The sequence below is a fragment of the Habropoda laboriosa genome, unplaced genomic scaffold (assembly GCF_001263275.1).
Source record: "Habropoda laboriosa isolate 0110345459 unplaced genomic scaffold, ASM126327v1 scaffold156, whole genome shotgun sequence".
Classification (NCBI taxonomy): Eukaryota; Metazoa; Arthropoda; class Insecta; order Hymenoptera; family Apidae; genus Habropoda; species Habropoda laboriosa.
Genome location: NW_017100300.1, coordinates 165,355 through 179,806, shown reverse-complemented (window position 1 = coordinate 179,806; position 14,452 = coordinate 165,355). Strand labels below are relative to the sequence as shown.

The 14,452-nt window shown below is 40.6% G+C and overlaps 1 protein-coding gene across 1 annotated transcript in view; it reads right to left on the bottom strand.

Annotated features, from left to right (window-relative positions):
- Window positions 1-2,807, bottom strand: part of LOC108573957 (radial spoke head protein 6 homolog A) — a 5,576-nt gene extending 2,769 nt beyond the window's left edge. The window contains exons 1-5 of the mRNA XM_017936450.1: window positions 2,689-2,807; window positions 1,131-1,320; window positions 780-973; window positions 613-700; window positions 207-455 (exon numbers count right to left, since the gene is read on the bottom strand). Of these exons, the coding sequence (XP_017791939.1) occupies window positions 207-455; window positions 613-700; window positions 780-973; window positions 1,131-1,320; window positions 2,689-2,807 (840 nt within the window). The remainder of the gene's footprint in view (window positions 1-206; window positions 456-612; window positions 701-779; window positions 974-1,130; window positions 1,321-2,688) is intronic.
- Between the last annotated feature and the right edge of the window lie 11,645 nt (window positions 2,808-14,452).

Here is a 14,452-nt window from a genome sequence, read left to right as displayed (position 1 = left end):
GTTTCAAAAAAAGTTCGATCTGTATTTAAAAGAAAAATTGAAATACTCTCCGCTGCTTATAATTTACTACACTAAATTGAACATAATCTCATATACCAAACAACTTGATTTATCTTTCACAGAGACGGTAAAATAGCGATTCGCTCGAATTTTCAAAAGAATCTCGCTTATTCCTAGCTGTATGTCGAAGAAATCCACAATTGTACCTTGACGTTCACGCCAGTTCCGATTCTTTCCGGCGGCACTTCCGGCGGTGGCTCCCATGAATGAGTAGGCAGAGGCGGAAAGACGAGCTTCAGGCCTTCGCCTTCTTTTTCCTCCGCTGGCTCTGCTTCTTCGTCGTCATCCGCCGTTTCCCTTTCCACGGTTCCACCAGCTTCTTCCGCGGCTCGCGCCGCTTCTTCCGCTTTCGCCTGCTCCAATTCACGCTTCCGTTCCTCCTCCGCTGCTATTCTCTGCGGACGCGTTCGCCACACTCAAAAACTCTTTCTCTCCCGAATTAATTCTCCCTGTCGCGATTCAGACAAATCTTCCGTACACTTGAAACGTGCCGGAATAAAAATCGGAAAAGAAAACGAGCAGAAATAGATGTAAATTTTCTTTCACTTTTACCTCCAATCTACCGTTAAGCTCTTCTTCCCGAAGATCTGCTTCAACTACGTAATAATTCTTCGGCCTTCCAAGAATCTTCCCCCAAAATCTACGAAAATAAACCGCTAATAAACACGCTCAAGTAACAATTTCACTTTCACGTCAAGCAACAATTTCCATTTACTTGCCTGACGTTTTCTATAGGAGCTTCAGCCACTAGCTTTCGAATCGACAAATTAAGCAAAACCATCTCTCTGCGGGGCAGTCCAACGTTCGTCTGCTCGAAATAGAACAAAAGATCCAATAAATTGGGAATTTTCTTCGTCTTGTCCCCTTCTTCTTCCTCCTCTTCCTCCTCCCCCTCCTTCTCTTTCGCCAGTTTCTCCTCGTAGATCCTCCCAACATCCTGCAATCAGAACGAACGCTCGAATCACTCGACATTCGAATAACAATCAACTTTCCCAGGATCCTCGTTGTTATTTGCAAGACAGCTGAACCGTGGCTCTTCGATTTAATTGTTAATTGCAGGTTGTCCGCACTTTGAACAGTTTGACGAGCTTCCTCGCCTCCTCGAACTGCGCCGGAGGAACGTGCACATCTCGAAGATGATGAGACTGAGACTTGAACCTCTCCTCCTTCACCCTTCTGCTGTACTCCTCGAAAATATCCACGGCGTTCCTTGGCTTTTCTTCCAGTATCTTGGCCAACACTTCCGTCAAGTGATCGTACCTGGGAATTATTCCGGATCGGGGTCAGTTTCCAATGAAATTTCACCGTTAGCTCATGACTGTGCGGTAATAAAGGAATGGCTACAAACGGGTACGTATTTCCGTGCTTAATTAACAATACATCATGCGGGGAAGTAGGTGATTATTATTTCGAAGCGCTTCTGCTTTGATAACCGCGTTACGGTTTCCTCGAAAGCGGTATAAATTACCTTATAGATCAAGCGGTATTCCTGAAAGGCTAATCCGCCAATTAGACGTGTCTGTTATCGGCGAGGCGTAAAGTACGGGCGGTGTTTGAAGCGCGACGATTTAAGAATATCATTTCGTACTTTGCTTAGGTGGTGTGTACGTTGTCTTGTCAAACATTAGGCAGAGTGTTGACATTTTAGTGCGGGCTGGGCTCGGGTTAAGTTCACTTTCTAGTCGTTGAATATTTATTAGAAACGCGAAGTTTAATAATTTCAAGAAACTAGCAAAGTTACTTTGGAAAATGTTAAAATTGGAAAAAGTGGAATTTTATGGAACAGGACGAAAAATAATAAATTCTACCTTCGATGATGTTTATTTCGTGCCTTATTTCTGTAAGACGAAATAAAAAATACGCGAAATTTAATAATTTCAAGAAACTAGCAAAGTTACTTTGGAAAAAGTTAAAATTGGAAAAAGTGGAATTTTATGGAATAGGACGAAAAATAATAAATTCTACCTTCGATGATTTTTATTTCGTGCCTTATTTCTGTAAGACGAAATAAAAAATACGCGAAATTTAATAATTTCAAGAAACTAGCAAAGTTACTTTGGAAAAAGTTAAAATTGGAAAAAGTGGAATTTTATGGAATAGGACGAAAAATAATAAATTCTACCTTCGATGATTTTTATTTCGTGCCTTATTTCTGTAAGACGAAATAAAAAATACGCGAAATTTAATAATTTAAAGAAACTAGCAAAGTTACTTTTGGAGAAATTCAAATTGGAAAAAATGGAATTTTATGGAACAGGACGAAAAATAATAAATTCTACCTTCGATAATGTTTATTTCGTGCCTTATTTCTGTAAGACGAAATAAAAAATTGTTGAACATAGAATTTATTTATTGTCTTATTCTACAAAATTCCAATTATTTAAAATTTTAATTTTTCCCAAAGCAACTCACTTTATCATCAACTTATATATATATATATGATTGTGTTTAAAAAATCACAACTGTGTTAATACTTTGCTCACCAATAGACAATGTACACTCTGCCTAAGCAAAGTACAAAGCACCCTTCATCCCACAATTTCATTTTTATCGTTAATTTTAACCTCTTACTTGGAACTATTCCCGAACGAAGCGACTATTTTCAGCTAAATAGGTTAGCGAACTTACAGACTATCACCAGACTCTGGACTATGTTTCTGAAGGAACTTTTTAGCGCGTCGTATATCATGCTCGACGCATGGAACATCGTCAGGCGGTACTTCTTCGATATCGTAACTATAAGCCATCTTAAACGTATATTTTCACCACCGGCGCATCTCTAAACGTTCTGTCCGTTCGTTTATCACGCCAGAAGCCTCGCAACCAGTTTCCAATTTTTATCATCCGCCAGAACGTAACCGGTGTCGTACACGCGTGTTGTCATCGTTTTATAACGCTCGTGGTCGTATCACACCGGACAACGGCGATCCTCTCTCGCTCTTTTTCGTCTTCATTTATTTTCAACGTTTATAATCAGCATCGTTCATCCGTTCCACGGCCGCTCCGAGACTGGCTGTTACCGTTTCCAAAGCGTTATCTAATGACCCAATTACATTAACGAACCGAAAACATCCCTAATCAGCACGAAATTAATTAAACCTGCAGATAAGCGCCACCACGCTGATCTCCCGTTGATTTCTGTTTCCTGGAACGGTGAGCGACAGAGAACACCGTTCCTCGTCACGTTCACTCTTGCTTTTGCACGGAAGTGAAAATTGGGGAGAAAAAATACGAGGTTCGAGTGGGAACTGTGTCGATAAAAAATGACTCCAAATTGAAGTACTCTTCGTAGACAATTTCAGAAATGATTTTCGAATCCTACGAATTTTCCACTGACTCTAGAATCGTTCGAAAAGTTCTCTCTTCTGGTCTCACGAGGGATCATCTCCGAGTGTCGCTCGCCGATTTTAATTAAATTTACGTGTGACGTTAGTCTGGAAAACATATTTGACCCGATTTTTTGTCAGTGATCGTTCGCGCCGGGGGGGATGAAAATAGCCCTCGAAGTTGGAAACCTATTTCTATCAGAAGCAGAAAATAAGTCACGCAAAGCTAAGTAAGAAAAAATGACCGTTTTTGTTAAAAATTGAAACTGTACTCCGATCAGTTCCATTTTAAAAATCGCGAAGGTGAAGGAGAATGAAATTGCAAAAATCGCTGTAAATCTCGAAACACAATTTTTCGTCAATTTTTCTCATCGCTTGCGAGATATCGCGTTGCACGAATAGTTTGGGTATTTTTCGAGCGAAACCTCGTATATATCGGAGAAGAATAATCGATCGAATTGTTTATTGTTCTGTACGCGTGGAATGAACGAGTATGGGAATTATTCATGGCGCAGCAGAGTGAAAGACAGTGGAAGGATGAACTGTGTCGCGGACATGAATGGCCATCTATCTCAATGGAATTAAATCGCACGCGCCGCTTTCTATCAGGCTGCATCCTGGAGCACGGTTATCGTCTATCGGCTGCCCTAAATAGAAACGTTGCTTCTCGAGGTCACTAGCTGCTTCCTTTGACGCCCATCCCTCGCTCTCTGTAACAGGACACGTGTCCTTCCATCGGAAAAAGTGACCTAACCGAGTGATAACAGAGACGAGACAAGCTCGATTGAGTGTATAAATAGCTTCAAAACAACTTCGTTTGGAAATAGTAACTAATCAATTGTACCGCGTTTTTCAAATTTCGTTTATTTACTTGAAAGTACAATCTTTCCTAATTTTCGCATAAAACTGAACTAATAATCATTCATAAAGTTGAAACGTCTAATTTTTGTTCGCTGAGAAAGCAACATTTTAAGTTTACACTTATCAGCCTGGAGAGAATAATTGATGTAATTTCAAGGGAAATTTTCGTGTTAATTAACCTTTCAAGTTTATCTTATAGAAATGTGAAATTGCATAATACGAAGGTGAAAATTACGGAACTCTGGAAATAACTGAGGCTATATATGTTCTGTACGTACAGTTACGTGAAAAGCTTTTTCGAATTAGTTCACGGGAGAGAGAAAAAGTGCTTGTTGAAGTTGAACTTCAGTCGGAACATTTTACGAAAATATCTACTATTTAAATAAATAACGGAGCTTACACATACGCGCAGATATTACGAACAAGATCAGGTTTGTTTAGTGGTTCTAGCTTCAAACGGGGAAGTGTTTATTTTATTTGAACACGACCAATTTCTCTTTCGATGTGTATACAATTTAACCGGTCACGACAAGCTGTTTTTAAACACGCGTGTAGGTATATAACATGCACCAACGTCGATGGAGAATTGATATCGTCTATCGTAACGTGATACGAAACGTTTGTATATAAAAAAAAATCTTCTACCGAGTGTTTACGAAAGATTTTTCGATCCTTTGACAAACGATTACATTAGAAAAGATCGTTAGATCGCTCTTTCTTCTCTTGAATGTTAATTTACGAAGTGTAACGTAACGTTTCACATGCTTCGAGCTTTCGAGAAATCTCTATCGGAAAGATCGATGAAAAATTGTTTGAAGAAATAAAAGCACGAAGAAAAAAAAGAAAGCACTTTAAAAGTAGAACCGAAAGATTCGTTGAATATTTAATACCACGCATCCTTCGTCAGTCTTCAATTATAAAACCTCTAGCGAACGTTTAGTTTCATCCATCAAAGTCTATGCAAACGCTCGCATATTTATACTATCTATCGCTAACGATTCAGCAATGTTCCACGCTGAAAGCGTAGGTTCAAACGCCTCCTCGATCTTCGCTTTATAATGTTGCATCTATCGGATTATTTACTGAAAAAACACTTCTGCAGACCTCCCTGCTTCCAACATGCAGTTTTCCATTAATACAAATAGAATAACAAAGATATTATTAATAAACTCTTTGTAGTAACTTTTACATTTTACAATTAACAATCATTCTAATTTCTTTTGTTTTCACAATTCGTCTTGGAGTTAATTTAGTTCAATTTGTCGTCATAGACGATACGAAACTGTACGGTTCGTGAGAAAATCGATAGCGCTACGATATTTCAGGTGGAACGAAATCCTGGCGGCAGCCTAACAATCGCCACGCACTAATTAACTGGACGCAATCGCGTTCGCTAATCGGCCACCGGTGGCTTTGGGATCGCTCGGATTACAGGAACTCGCGGCGCTATCAGTTAGTCGCACGTGCGGCGCGATTTGTCATCGGGCGAATTCGTCAATGAGGGATCGGTCAACGAAGTGGGGGGGAAACCGCGGCACGTGGCGGATTTTCGACGCTCGAATCGCTAATAATCCCGGATTTCGTAATTTCGCCAGCGATATAACAGGTGGTGCAACCTGGCTGCAACTTAATGTCTACGTGACGGAAATGTGATAGTTATTGATTGAAGAGCGATGATCGAATAAAGGTGGATGAAATATTCATACCGATGTATGTACGCTGACGTTCATAATTATTGGGATACCTGTTATACTCGTACGGAAAGTATCGTGTGATTTAAGGGGGTTTAACAATAGGTAAAGTTTGGGAATTTTTTTCGTAGGTAATTATCAAATGAAAATTTTCAATTTCTACAGAAAATGTAAACGTATCTTTCACCTTTCTCCTCCAATTTTTAGAAAGAAAAATTTTACAAAGAGGAGGAGTTATTGCGAAATTTCTTCTGCTAGGACATCGACTGCTGTTTGCTATCACCGGCAAGGATTGGAACGTCTGAAATTAAAAATTTTTTGTGATTTATAAATAAAAATGTATTACCTAGCATATGTTTTTTTTTTAGAACGTATTTGATGAGATATATGTGCTTTCTGTACTACGAGATTTTAAATTGAGTAATTTTTAATCTTATAATACTTACGAACGGAAATGTAGGTATTTCACATTTTCATTGGAAACTTGGTGAATTTGAACATGTGCAATGTTAATAACTTGTTCTACATTTTCACGTGGCATATTGACACTGTAACATGTTAATCGAAGGAGAGGAATTAATTTGTTACTAGAATAATCATTAATTCATTCATTTTTTATCGTTATACCTGAATTTAGGTTGATAATTATCGACAGATGTAAATCAACGTCGTCGATAACCACGGCTAAGCACTCGTAATCGATAACAGTTTATTCATCTGGCTGGTAGAATAATTTGTTACCATAATCAGGATGCATGGTACCAAAATACGATCTAAAATTGAAATGTACAAAAATTTATACGAAACGTGAACGAACTAAATAAACGGTAAAACGAAAAAATAAGGGACACGAATGAAAAACAAGCGGTCGTAAAAATGTACAACCTAACCTACCACGTTGCAAGCTAAAGTACAATTTTATGAATAAACACACATCGACGAGTGTTCGTAAATATCGATAAACACTCACAGCCTCGAATAAACTACCAGCAATTCAGAACTTCATAAATTTCAAACACATTTCACACTTTTCGTATCGACAATGCGACGAACAGTGGCACAGCGCCATTGACTAAACAGAAAATCGAAGAAAATCGATACAGCGAACGCGTTCGATATTTATCGATAGCTCTCGACGTTATTGCACTATTTCGCGCGGGAACACAGCTGTTGTGCAGTGACGATGGCCAACAGCGTTCCGATTATTTCGATCGCGGCGATCCGGTAATGAAGGATAATTAACAAAACGGGTGACCGATTAATAAAAGGTGCGAGTGTTGACGTGTCGATCGTGAATTCCATGTCGATCAGTGCGGGACGCGTTAATCCAGCCTGTCGAAATTCAATCGACGCCGTATTGTTCGCACGACTACGCCGTGCATTAATTAACAAACAGACGTTAACGTTTGTCCGGTAATCGTGTCCGTCAAATTTCCCGCGCGTTCTCCGCGAAATGAAATTCTCGCTTGATAGAACGGATCGAACTGTGCTTCGAATAGTGTTACAATTGTGCCTTTTTCGTTTACTTTGTGAAGTTCAGTGAACGATGACCCCGTTCTGGCGCCATGTTGGAAAATATACAGAATGTGCGTGGGATGGTGATCGAGGTAAGAGCAATATTAACATGTTAACGTGTTACGTACTGGCTTGTGAAATGCTCCGTTTCTACGGTCTTATAATTGCCTCGCGTTTTCCTGTAATTTCCTGTAATTAGTGTCACGCATGTCGCTCTGCGGGCATTATCGTTAAACGTGAACCCAATAAGAAAATACGACGCGATGTGTAGCATATGGGATCGAAGGTATGGGAAAAATTCGGTCAATCTGTGTCAATGACAGAAAGTGTCGAGGTCGTGTGAATTTTTCAAGGATAAATTTAAAGATAGCCAAATAAACCAAGTTTTAGCGTTGATGCGCTTTCAAACAATTTTCAAAGTTTCTCTATTATACGCAATAGAGGTTATTTCGAGGGTGGTCAAATAGATTAATAATTCGCGTGTGTCAATGACAGAAAGTGTAGAATCAGTATGATTTTTTAACAATAGATCTAAGTATAGTTACAAATTATCCCAGAAATCGAGTTTCAGGGATAATGTGAATGTTAGAAATTAAAAATGGAAAACAAGCAGTAGGGATTATTTTTGAGGTTATGTGAAATAGACAAATGAATAATTTCCATTTCACCCTATTCGTTCTGGAAAAATTTTGCATAATATACAATTGAAGCATATCAACTAACATTATTAATATAATTTACAATGTTGTAATAATAAAAAAAATAAAAATTATGAAACTTCCGTAATAATAAGTCTTAACGAAGCACCGATTCTTCCAAACTTTTGGTCGATACTGTACCTGCACCCTATAGGAAAATTTCGAGTTAGAGGTCTGAATATTAACGCTAATTACGTCTATCGTTTTTGCGTTCATTTATTCCTCGGAGCCACTGCCATCTTGACTGTAGACATAAACAGGCTTAATTCTAAATACGCGACTAAACACTCGAGCTTAAAAAGAAGATTCTGAGTGTCGGGATAAACCAATGATAGAGAACCGATCTTAAAATTCTTATCGTTACGCTACCAGAGATTTTGCAGTGAAAATTTATCCTCGCGATAGCGATAAGACATATGTATATACACGTGTAACGTGCTCTATTATTAAGAAAGCAACGGAGCAGAGTAAATTGTAAATAGAAAATCCCACAACGGATGGCATATTTCGAGGAGAACGACTGAGAAGATGGAAATAGGGAGTCTATAACGGAAGAAACATGCGTGCGTTGGGAATAAGTTGGAGAAACAGGGTATCGAACAATATTTTAATGCACATTTCCTCGCTTGCACTTTTTTTTTTTAAATACATTTAAAATACATTAGAATTGCTATTCTACTTTTAATTAGCTGTCGTTACTATTAAGAAAGAGAAATTGAAGATAAGAAGGGTTAAATAACGCAGAATTTTTCGAAAAGTTTTTATTTTGTACATAGACAAATCTAGCGTAAAGATCACAGCTGATAGCACAAATTGAAAATAGATCATTGTATCTTATCTCGAAACCGTATCGTTTGGCTAACCGCGTTCTTTCCAACTCCCATTGACTGGATTCACAGAAGTGAATAGATCAGCTCGAAACTATGCACCCTTTGAAATGCAGTCGATGAAATCATCGAAAATCCATTATCAGTCGTCTAAAGGCTACCCAAACAATAATTCCCGATAACAGATCATCCGTACTTATCTAACAGATTTTCGTGCCCAAAATACCGAGTTGTCTGGACAGTTTGTGGATGATTTTTGGTAGATAGTGGTTAATGCGTTGCAGCAAATAAAACTCTTTTCTATTTTTGCGTTACCGAAAACGGAAAATGCCACTTAAATGGCAAATGTCGTATTTAATGTTTAGAGAAAGAATTGTTTGCAAAATATAGAAATTTCGGTTTCAAGGGGAAAAAAGGAATCAAGTATTTGACAAAATAAAAATGTCGATCTTAAGGAGAAGAAAGGTATAAAATTTTCGGCAAAAGGGAAATTTGGAACTTAGAAAAGGAAAGGAATAAAATATTTGGAAAGATGGAAATTTCACTTCGAAAGAAAAAGGGAACAAAGTTTTGGACAAAATAGAAATCTCCTTCTTAAAGAAGAAAAAAGGAATCAAATTTTAGGCAATACGGAAATTTCGATGTTAAAGAAGAGAAGGACCTTGAAGAAATATAAATTTCGACCTGAAAGAAGAGAAAGGACGAAAATTTTCGACAAAATGTAATTTTCAAATTTCCAGAGAGACAATATTAAAGGAAATATTGCTTCATTCCCCTAAAAATCGACACGAACACTCGGAAATTGACCGAAAACACCCAAGAAATGCTCGCCGATGAGTCAGCATCGGTCGTTGTTCGACTCTCTCTCCCGGATGATTTCGGGTGCGACGAATTCGTTAATCAACCAGCGTGGCTCGCAGTTCGAGCGTGGAGGAGAAGAAACATCGTCTCCGTGGTGCTTGCAATTTTGCGGGGGCGTTTGAGTATGAATGAGTAAGAAGTCCCCACCAGTTTCACTTGTCTCCCACCCTCGCCTTCAACTCTTCTCTTCTTCTCTTTCGGTCCTCCACCCTGTCGTTGCTTTTCCTCCCTCTTCCCTCTTCAGCCTTCGCCAGTACCCGTGCCTTCACTTTTTCTCTCTCTCTATCCTCCACTCTCTCTCTCTCTCCGCCTCTCTAGCTTATTTCTCTCTCCCTCTGTTTCTCTTTGCTTCTGCTCCCTCTCGACGAACCGAAAGCAGCTCGGTATCGGGGGTCGGTTCTCTCTTCGTGTTCCGCGCTTCTTTCGGTCAGTTTTCTCTCGTGAGTTGCACGCGCGCGTTCTTTCGCGAGGACTCGACTTGGTTGGTGCCGGTACATCCTCACGTCAACGCGATTTAACGGGATAAAAGGGCAAGCCTTTCGACGAGGATTCCCGCTGGACCGGGAACTGGCAGCCGCCAAGATGCGCCGTCGATGCACACGGTTAGTCTTAATGGATCGATCAAGTCGATTTTTCTCCTTCGGTTACGCGGCGTAGATCGCTGGCAGAATCGAACGGAACGTCGTCGGACGGATGAGAGAGAGAAGGTTGAAATTCCTTCTCTCCCGTTCGGTATTGAACATCGTCGGGGACGTCGGAGGTTCGATTTGTAGATTGAGGAGTGAGAGTGTGCACTCGTGACAGTGGAAACTTTGGATTCTCGTATATTCGATGATCTTGGGGTATTTGAAAATGGACCGATTGGATGTAAGTTTTACGTACGACGTTTCGTTTCGCTGCTGTCTCCGCCGGGAACGGTAGAAATGGGGTAACTATTTCGAAAACTAGAAATTAAGTTTCTTATTTTATACTCATTCAGAACCCGATCGCTATAGACAACATTCACTTCGAAAACTACGAAACGTAAAATTTGATCAATTTTCCTTTGTATTTCCCGCCACAAATTATCTTATTAATTAATTGAGAAATTTGTAAAAGGAAATGTTGCAAAATGACTCAAGTGTGAAGGGTTAATATAAACCGGTTGCTAGTTGCGAGTCCACTCAACCACCCGAACTGTTCTCAAACGTAGTCCTCAGACAAGTGGCTAATCGCAATATTTGCGAAAGATGACGCTGAACTAAGGGGAGATTGCGATAATCTCCCGTACGATAGCCCGTGAATGATTACTGTGTACTTACAAGAACTGCAAGCACATTTCACGCGCTGTGTACACCGAAAATAAGGGGAAAAAGACTCTCACGGAGGTAAGGGGTTAAACGTGGAAAGATCGTTCCTCATCGAACACCCTTCAACTCCCACCGGTCGGCGAAAGATTCAAAGACGGCGAACTTAAAGTAGTTACGGCGAAGCGCGAAATCGAGTTCCCCACTCGGCGGAACACCTCGAGGAAAGCTACGAAGCAAGCCGGTTGGAAAAAGGGAAGCGAGGCTGAAACTGGAAGAGGATCGCTCGTGGAACAATTGGTCCCGGTGCTCATAGTTGTTAAAACGATTTACCGCCGGTCTCCTAGCTATTAAATCTTATCGTTCAAACTTTCAGTCCTCGCGAGCCTCTTTCTTCCCTCCTCTCTTTTCTCGTTCCGTGTTCCGCTCGCGTTTCGCGCTTATTCCCTCGATCACCGAGAATATAGAATCGATTGTGGAAGAAAACTCGAAAAAGATAGCGGCCAAGATCGGTGCACAGGCAAACGTGCAAAAACGCTCTTTCGAGATTTTAATTAAAGAGCTCCTAGGAGAAGGTTTCTCGCGCGTTGTTATTTCATTCTCATCCGTGTCGTCTCGATGTTAGTCGCGTATCCTATCACCGGGGAATCGTGTCGCTGGTTAAACTATTAAAGGGCTGATCGAAGGTGCACGCTTTCCATTATTCATCGGTCGTTTTCTAAGCGCGCTCGCGAGCGCAAGCATCCACCGATCGCTCGTAAATCGCCGGCTCACTCACTTTTCATTAAGACGTCCGATTCAACGAACGGCTGAATGAATTTCCAGAACCCATTGCTCTTCCTGTCCACCTGCCCTTGAACCACTCCGACACTGGGTCAGAGACGCGACGTGCCTCTATCCTCGAGGCCCTCCGCTTTTGGCACGCGTGTGCGCTTTTCGAAATTAATCGCGCGCCTGTCACGTTGCTACTGACGAGCGGTGAATTTTTTATCAGACCTCTGCTCCGGCAGAGAGGGATTTTGGGAATGGTTGAAGTTTAGGTGAAAAGCTCGAGATATTGTTGCTTTGGTTTAATTCAACTTTGTTCGCCTCGAGTGACTAAGAGTTTTGATCGACTAGGTATAGGTGAGATAGGCCAGAATTTTTTTCAATAAGTTTGTAATTTTGGGATTTTGGGAATGGTTGAAGTTTAGGTGAAAAGCTCGAGATATTGTTGCTTCGGTTTAATTCAACTTTGTTCGCCTCGAGTGACTAAGAGTTTTGATCGACTATGTGTTGTGAGATAGGCCAGAATTTTTTTCAATAAGTTTGTAATTTGGAGAATTTGTAGGTTCGATATTGATAGAGATTAACAAATGATTTATGCCGTTATTGCCCATTTTCTCTTTTTTAATTACTCAAAGAAGTGATAAATTTTTCGAAAGACTTACATTTTTCTAAACATGGCTTGCAAAACAAGTTAAACTTTGTATTTCTTCCTTGGAAACTGGTTAAACGAAATTGCTCATTGATATCGATAAGTGCACATATGTGGATGCAGAATCGCGATAGCATAAAGATCATTTTCTTATCGATTAAGCGCCGCTACCTTTTCCAACGTTATCGATGAACTTCAATCAGATCCTCTAACACCGTTACACAATCTCCAGTATCGCTCTATTGACAAAAATTCTTCATCAAACAAATGAATTAGCAAACTCAGAATCCTTCGAACCGATCGCATCAAAAACACCTCGTCTCTTTTCCATTTCGTTAACACACTTAACGAACGACTTGCCGTAGTACCGCTAACAACATCCACAAACCGAATGCATCAGCGCAAAATACGGCTAATTACACGCTGGGGAACATCTATCGTACCGCAATCTCGTAAGAGACACGGCTAAAGATACAATCCAAATCCAATACCGATAAAACTGCCATTACCTCGGACGCTTCAAGTACCGATACCAGCGTGCAATACCGGGTCCGAAGAAAGAGAAAGAAAGCAAGCAAGCAATCCACGAAGAAAGAATCAAATCTCCCCTCACTTGCTGCCCTCGCGTAAAGAGAGTTGGACCGTCTGTTTATCAAGAGAGAGAAGAAAAAGAGAAAAAAGAAGAGTGTAAACGAAACGCAACAGCCGATGAAAGAGAAGGAGAACGATGACCGAGGAAGAGTGAAAGAGAGAGAAAGAGAGGAAGGGGGAGAAATTGACGGTGACTTGAGTGTCAGAAGGCCGCAGGCTCGTGGTCCCTGACCGGTCGACGCAGCCTCCTCCCGGTTCCAGAGAATCAGAGTCACGTTCAGTCAGTGGCCGACTCCCGTTCGCGGAGGTGGTGCGCGTTGTCGTTCCTTCGGTTCTCACATCAGTGTCGAGAGGGGTTTTCCGGTTTCTCTGCTGTGGTCCCGGTTGATCCTCAGCGGGAATGACGGCCACCAGGAGCACGTGGTTAGTGGTTAAACATAATACATATTTATTTCATTGATCCTCCCTTAAGATAGATCTTCCTCTCGAGGAAGAGCGAGCAAAGAAAAACGGAAGAAATTTTCCGACTCATCGGTAAGGAATGTTTAGACGATGAAAATTTACGGTGGAACGAATGTTTAGCACGTGCAAAAGCGTGTAGTTTTAGTTTTAACGTTGAGCGAATGAATTGTACGTTAAGGTTGTTTCGATAGTATTCGTTTCGGTTGAAACGCGGGTGGGTTTGGCCGTTTGTCGGTTCGTTTCCGTTTCGAGAATTTCTCCGCGAAGGAACCGTTCGACTCTGTTATTAGTGACGAAACACGTAAAAAAAACTCTAAAAATAGACGCACCGCACATTTTTATCGGTCTCATTACTCCGCTTATCCGAGTGTTACGCCACATACGCGCGCCTCCTACAATTGTGACATAATTACGAGGCCGCGCGCCGCTTTTGCCCGCTTCTTTCGCCGCTTTTTCGGTATTACGCGATTCCCCCCGCGGACGATGCTTCTTTTGCTCGGTGTTACGGTCCATTGGGAGAGACTGTGTGGCCAGGGGAACATAGTTCGACGTGTAGATTGCAGCAATTTCAAATTTTTCCTCATTTTTTCGGAATGTTCTTCGGATCGATCGTTTATTAGGTTACACGGAGAAATAGTTGAAGTGAAACAAGCTTGCTGTATCGATATTTTCGTACTTTCCAAACATTGTATTTACCAAATACCTATTTTTTACTCTAATAACTCGAATCGTTATCTTCTACTATCCAAGATGTCTGTAATTGCTCCGAGTAATATTACAACGATAATACACTCATTCTAGTATCCAAGGAATTCCATTCAAGGACTTTTCCCACAAGCACAATAATTATAAAAAAT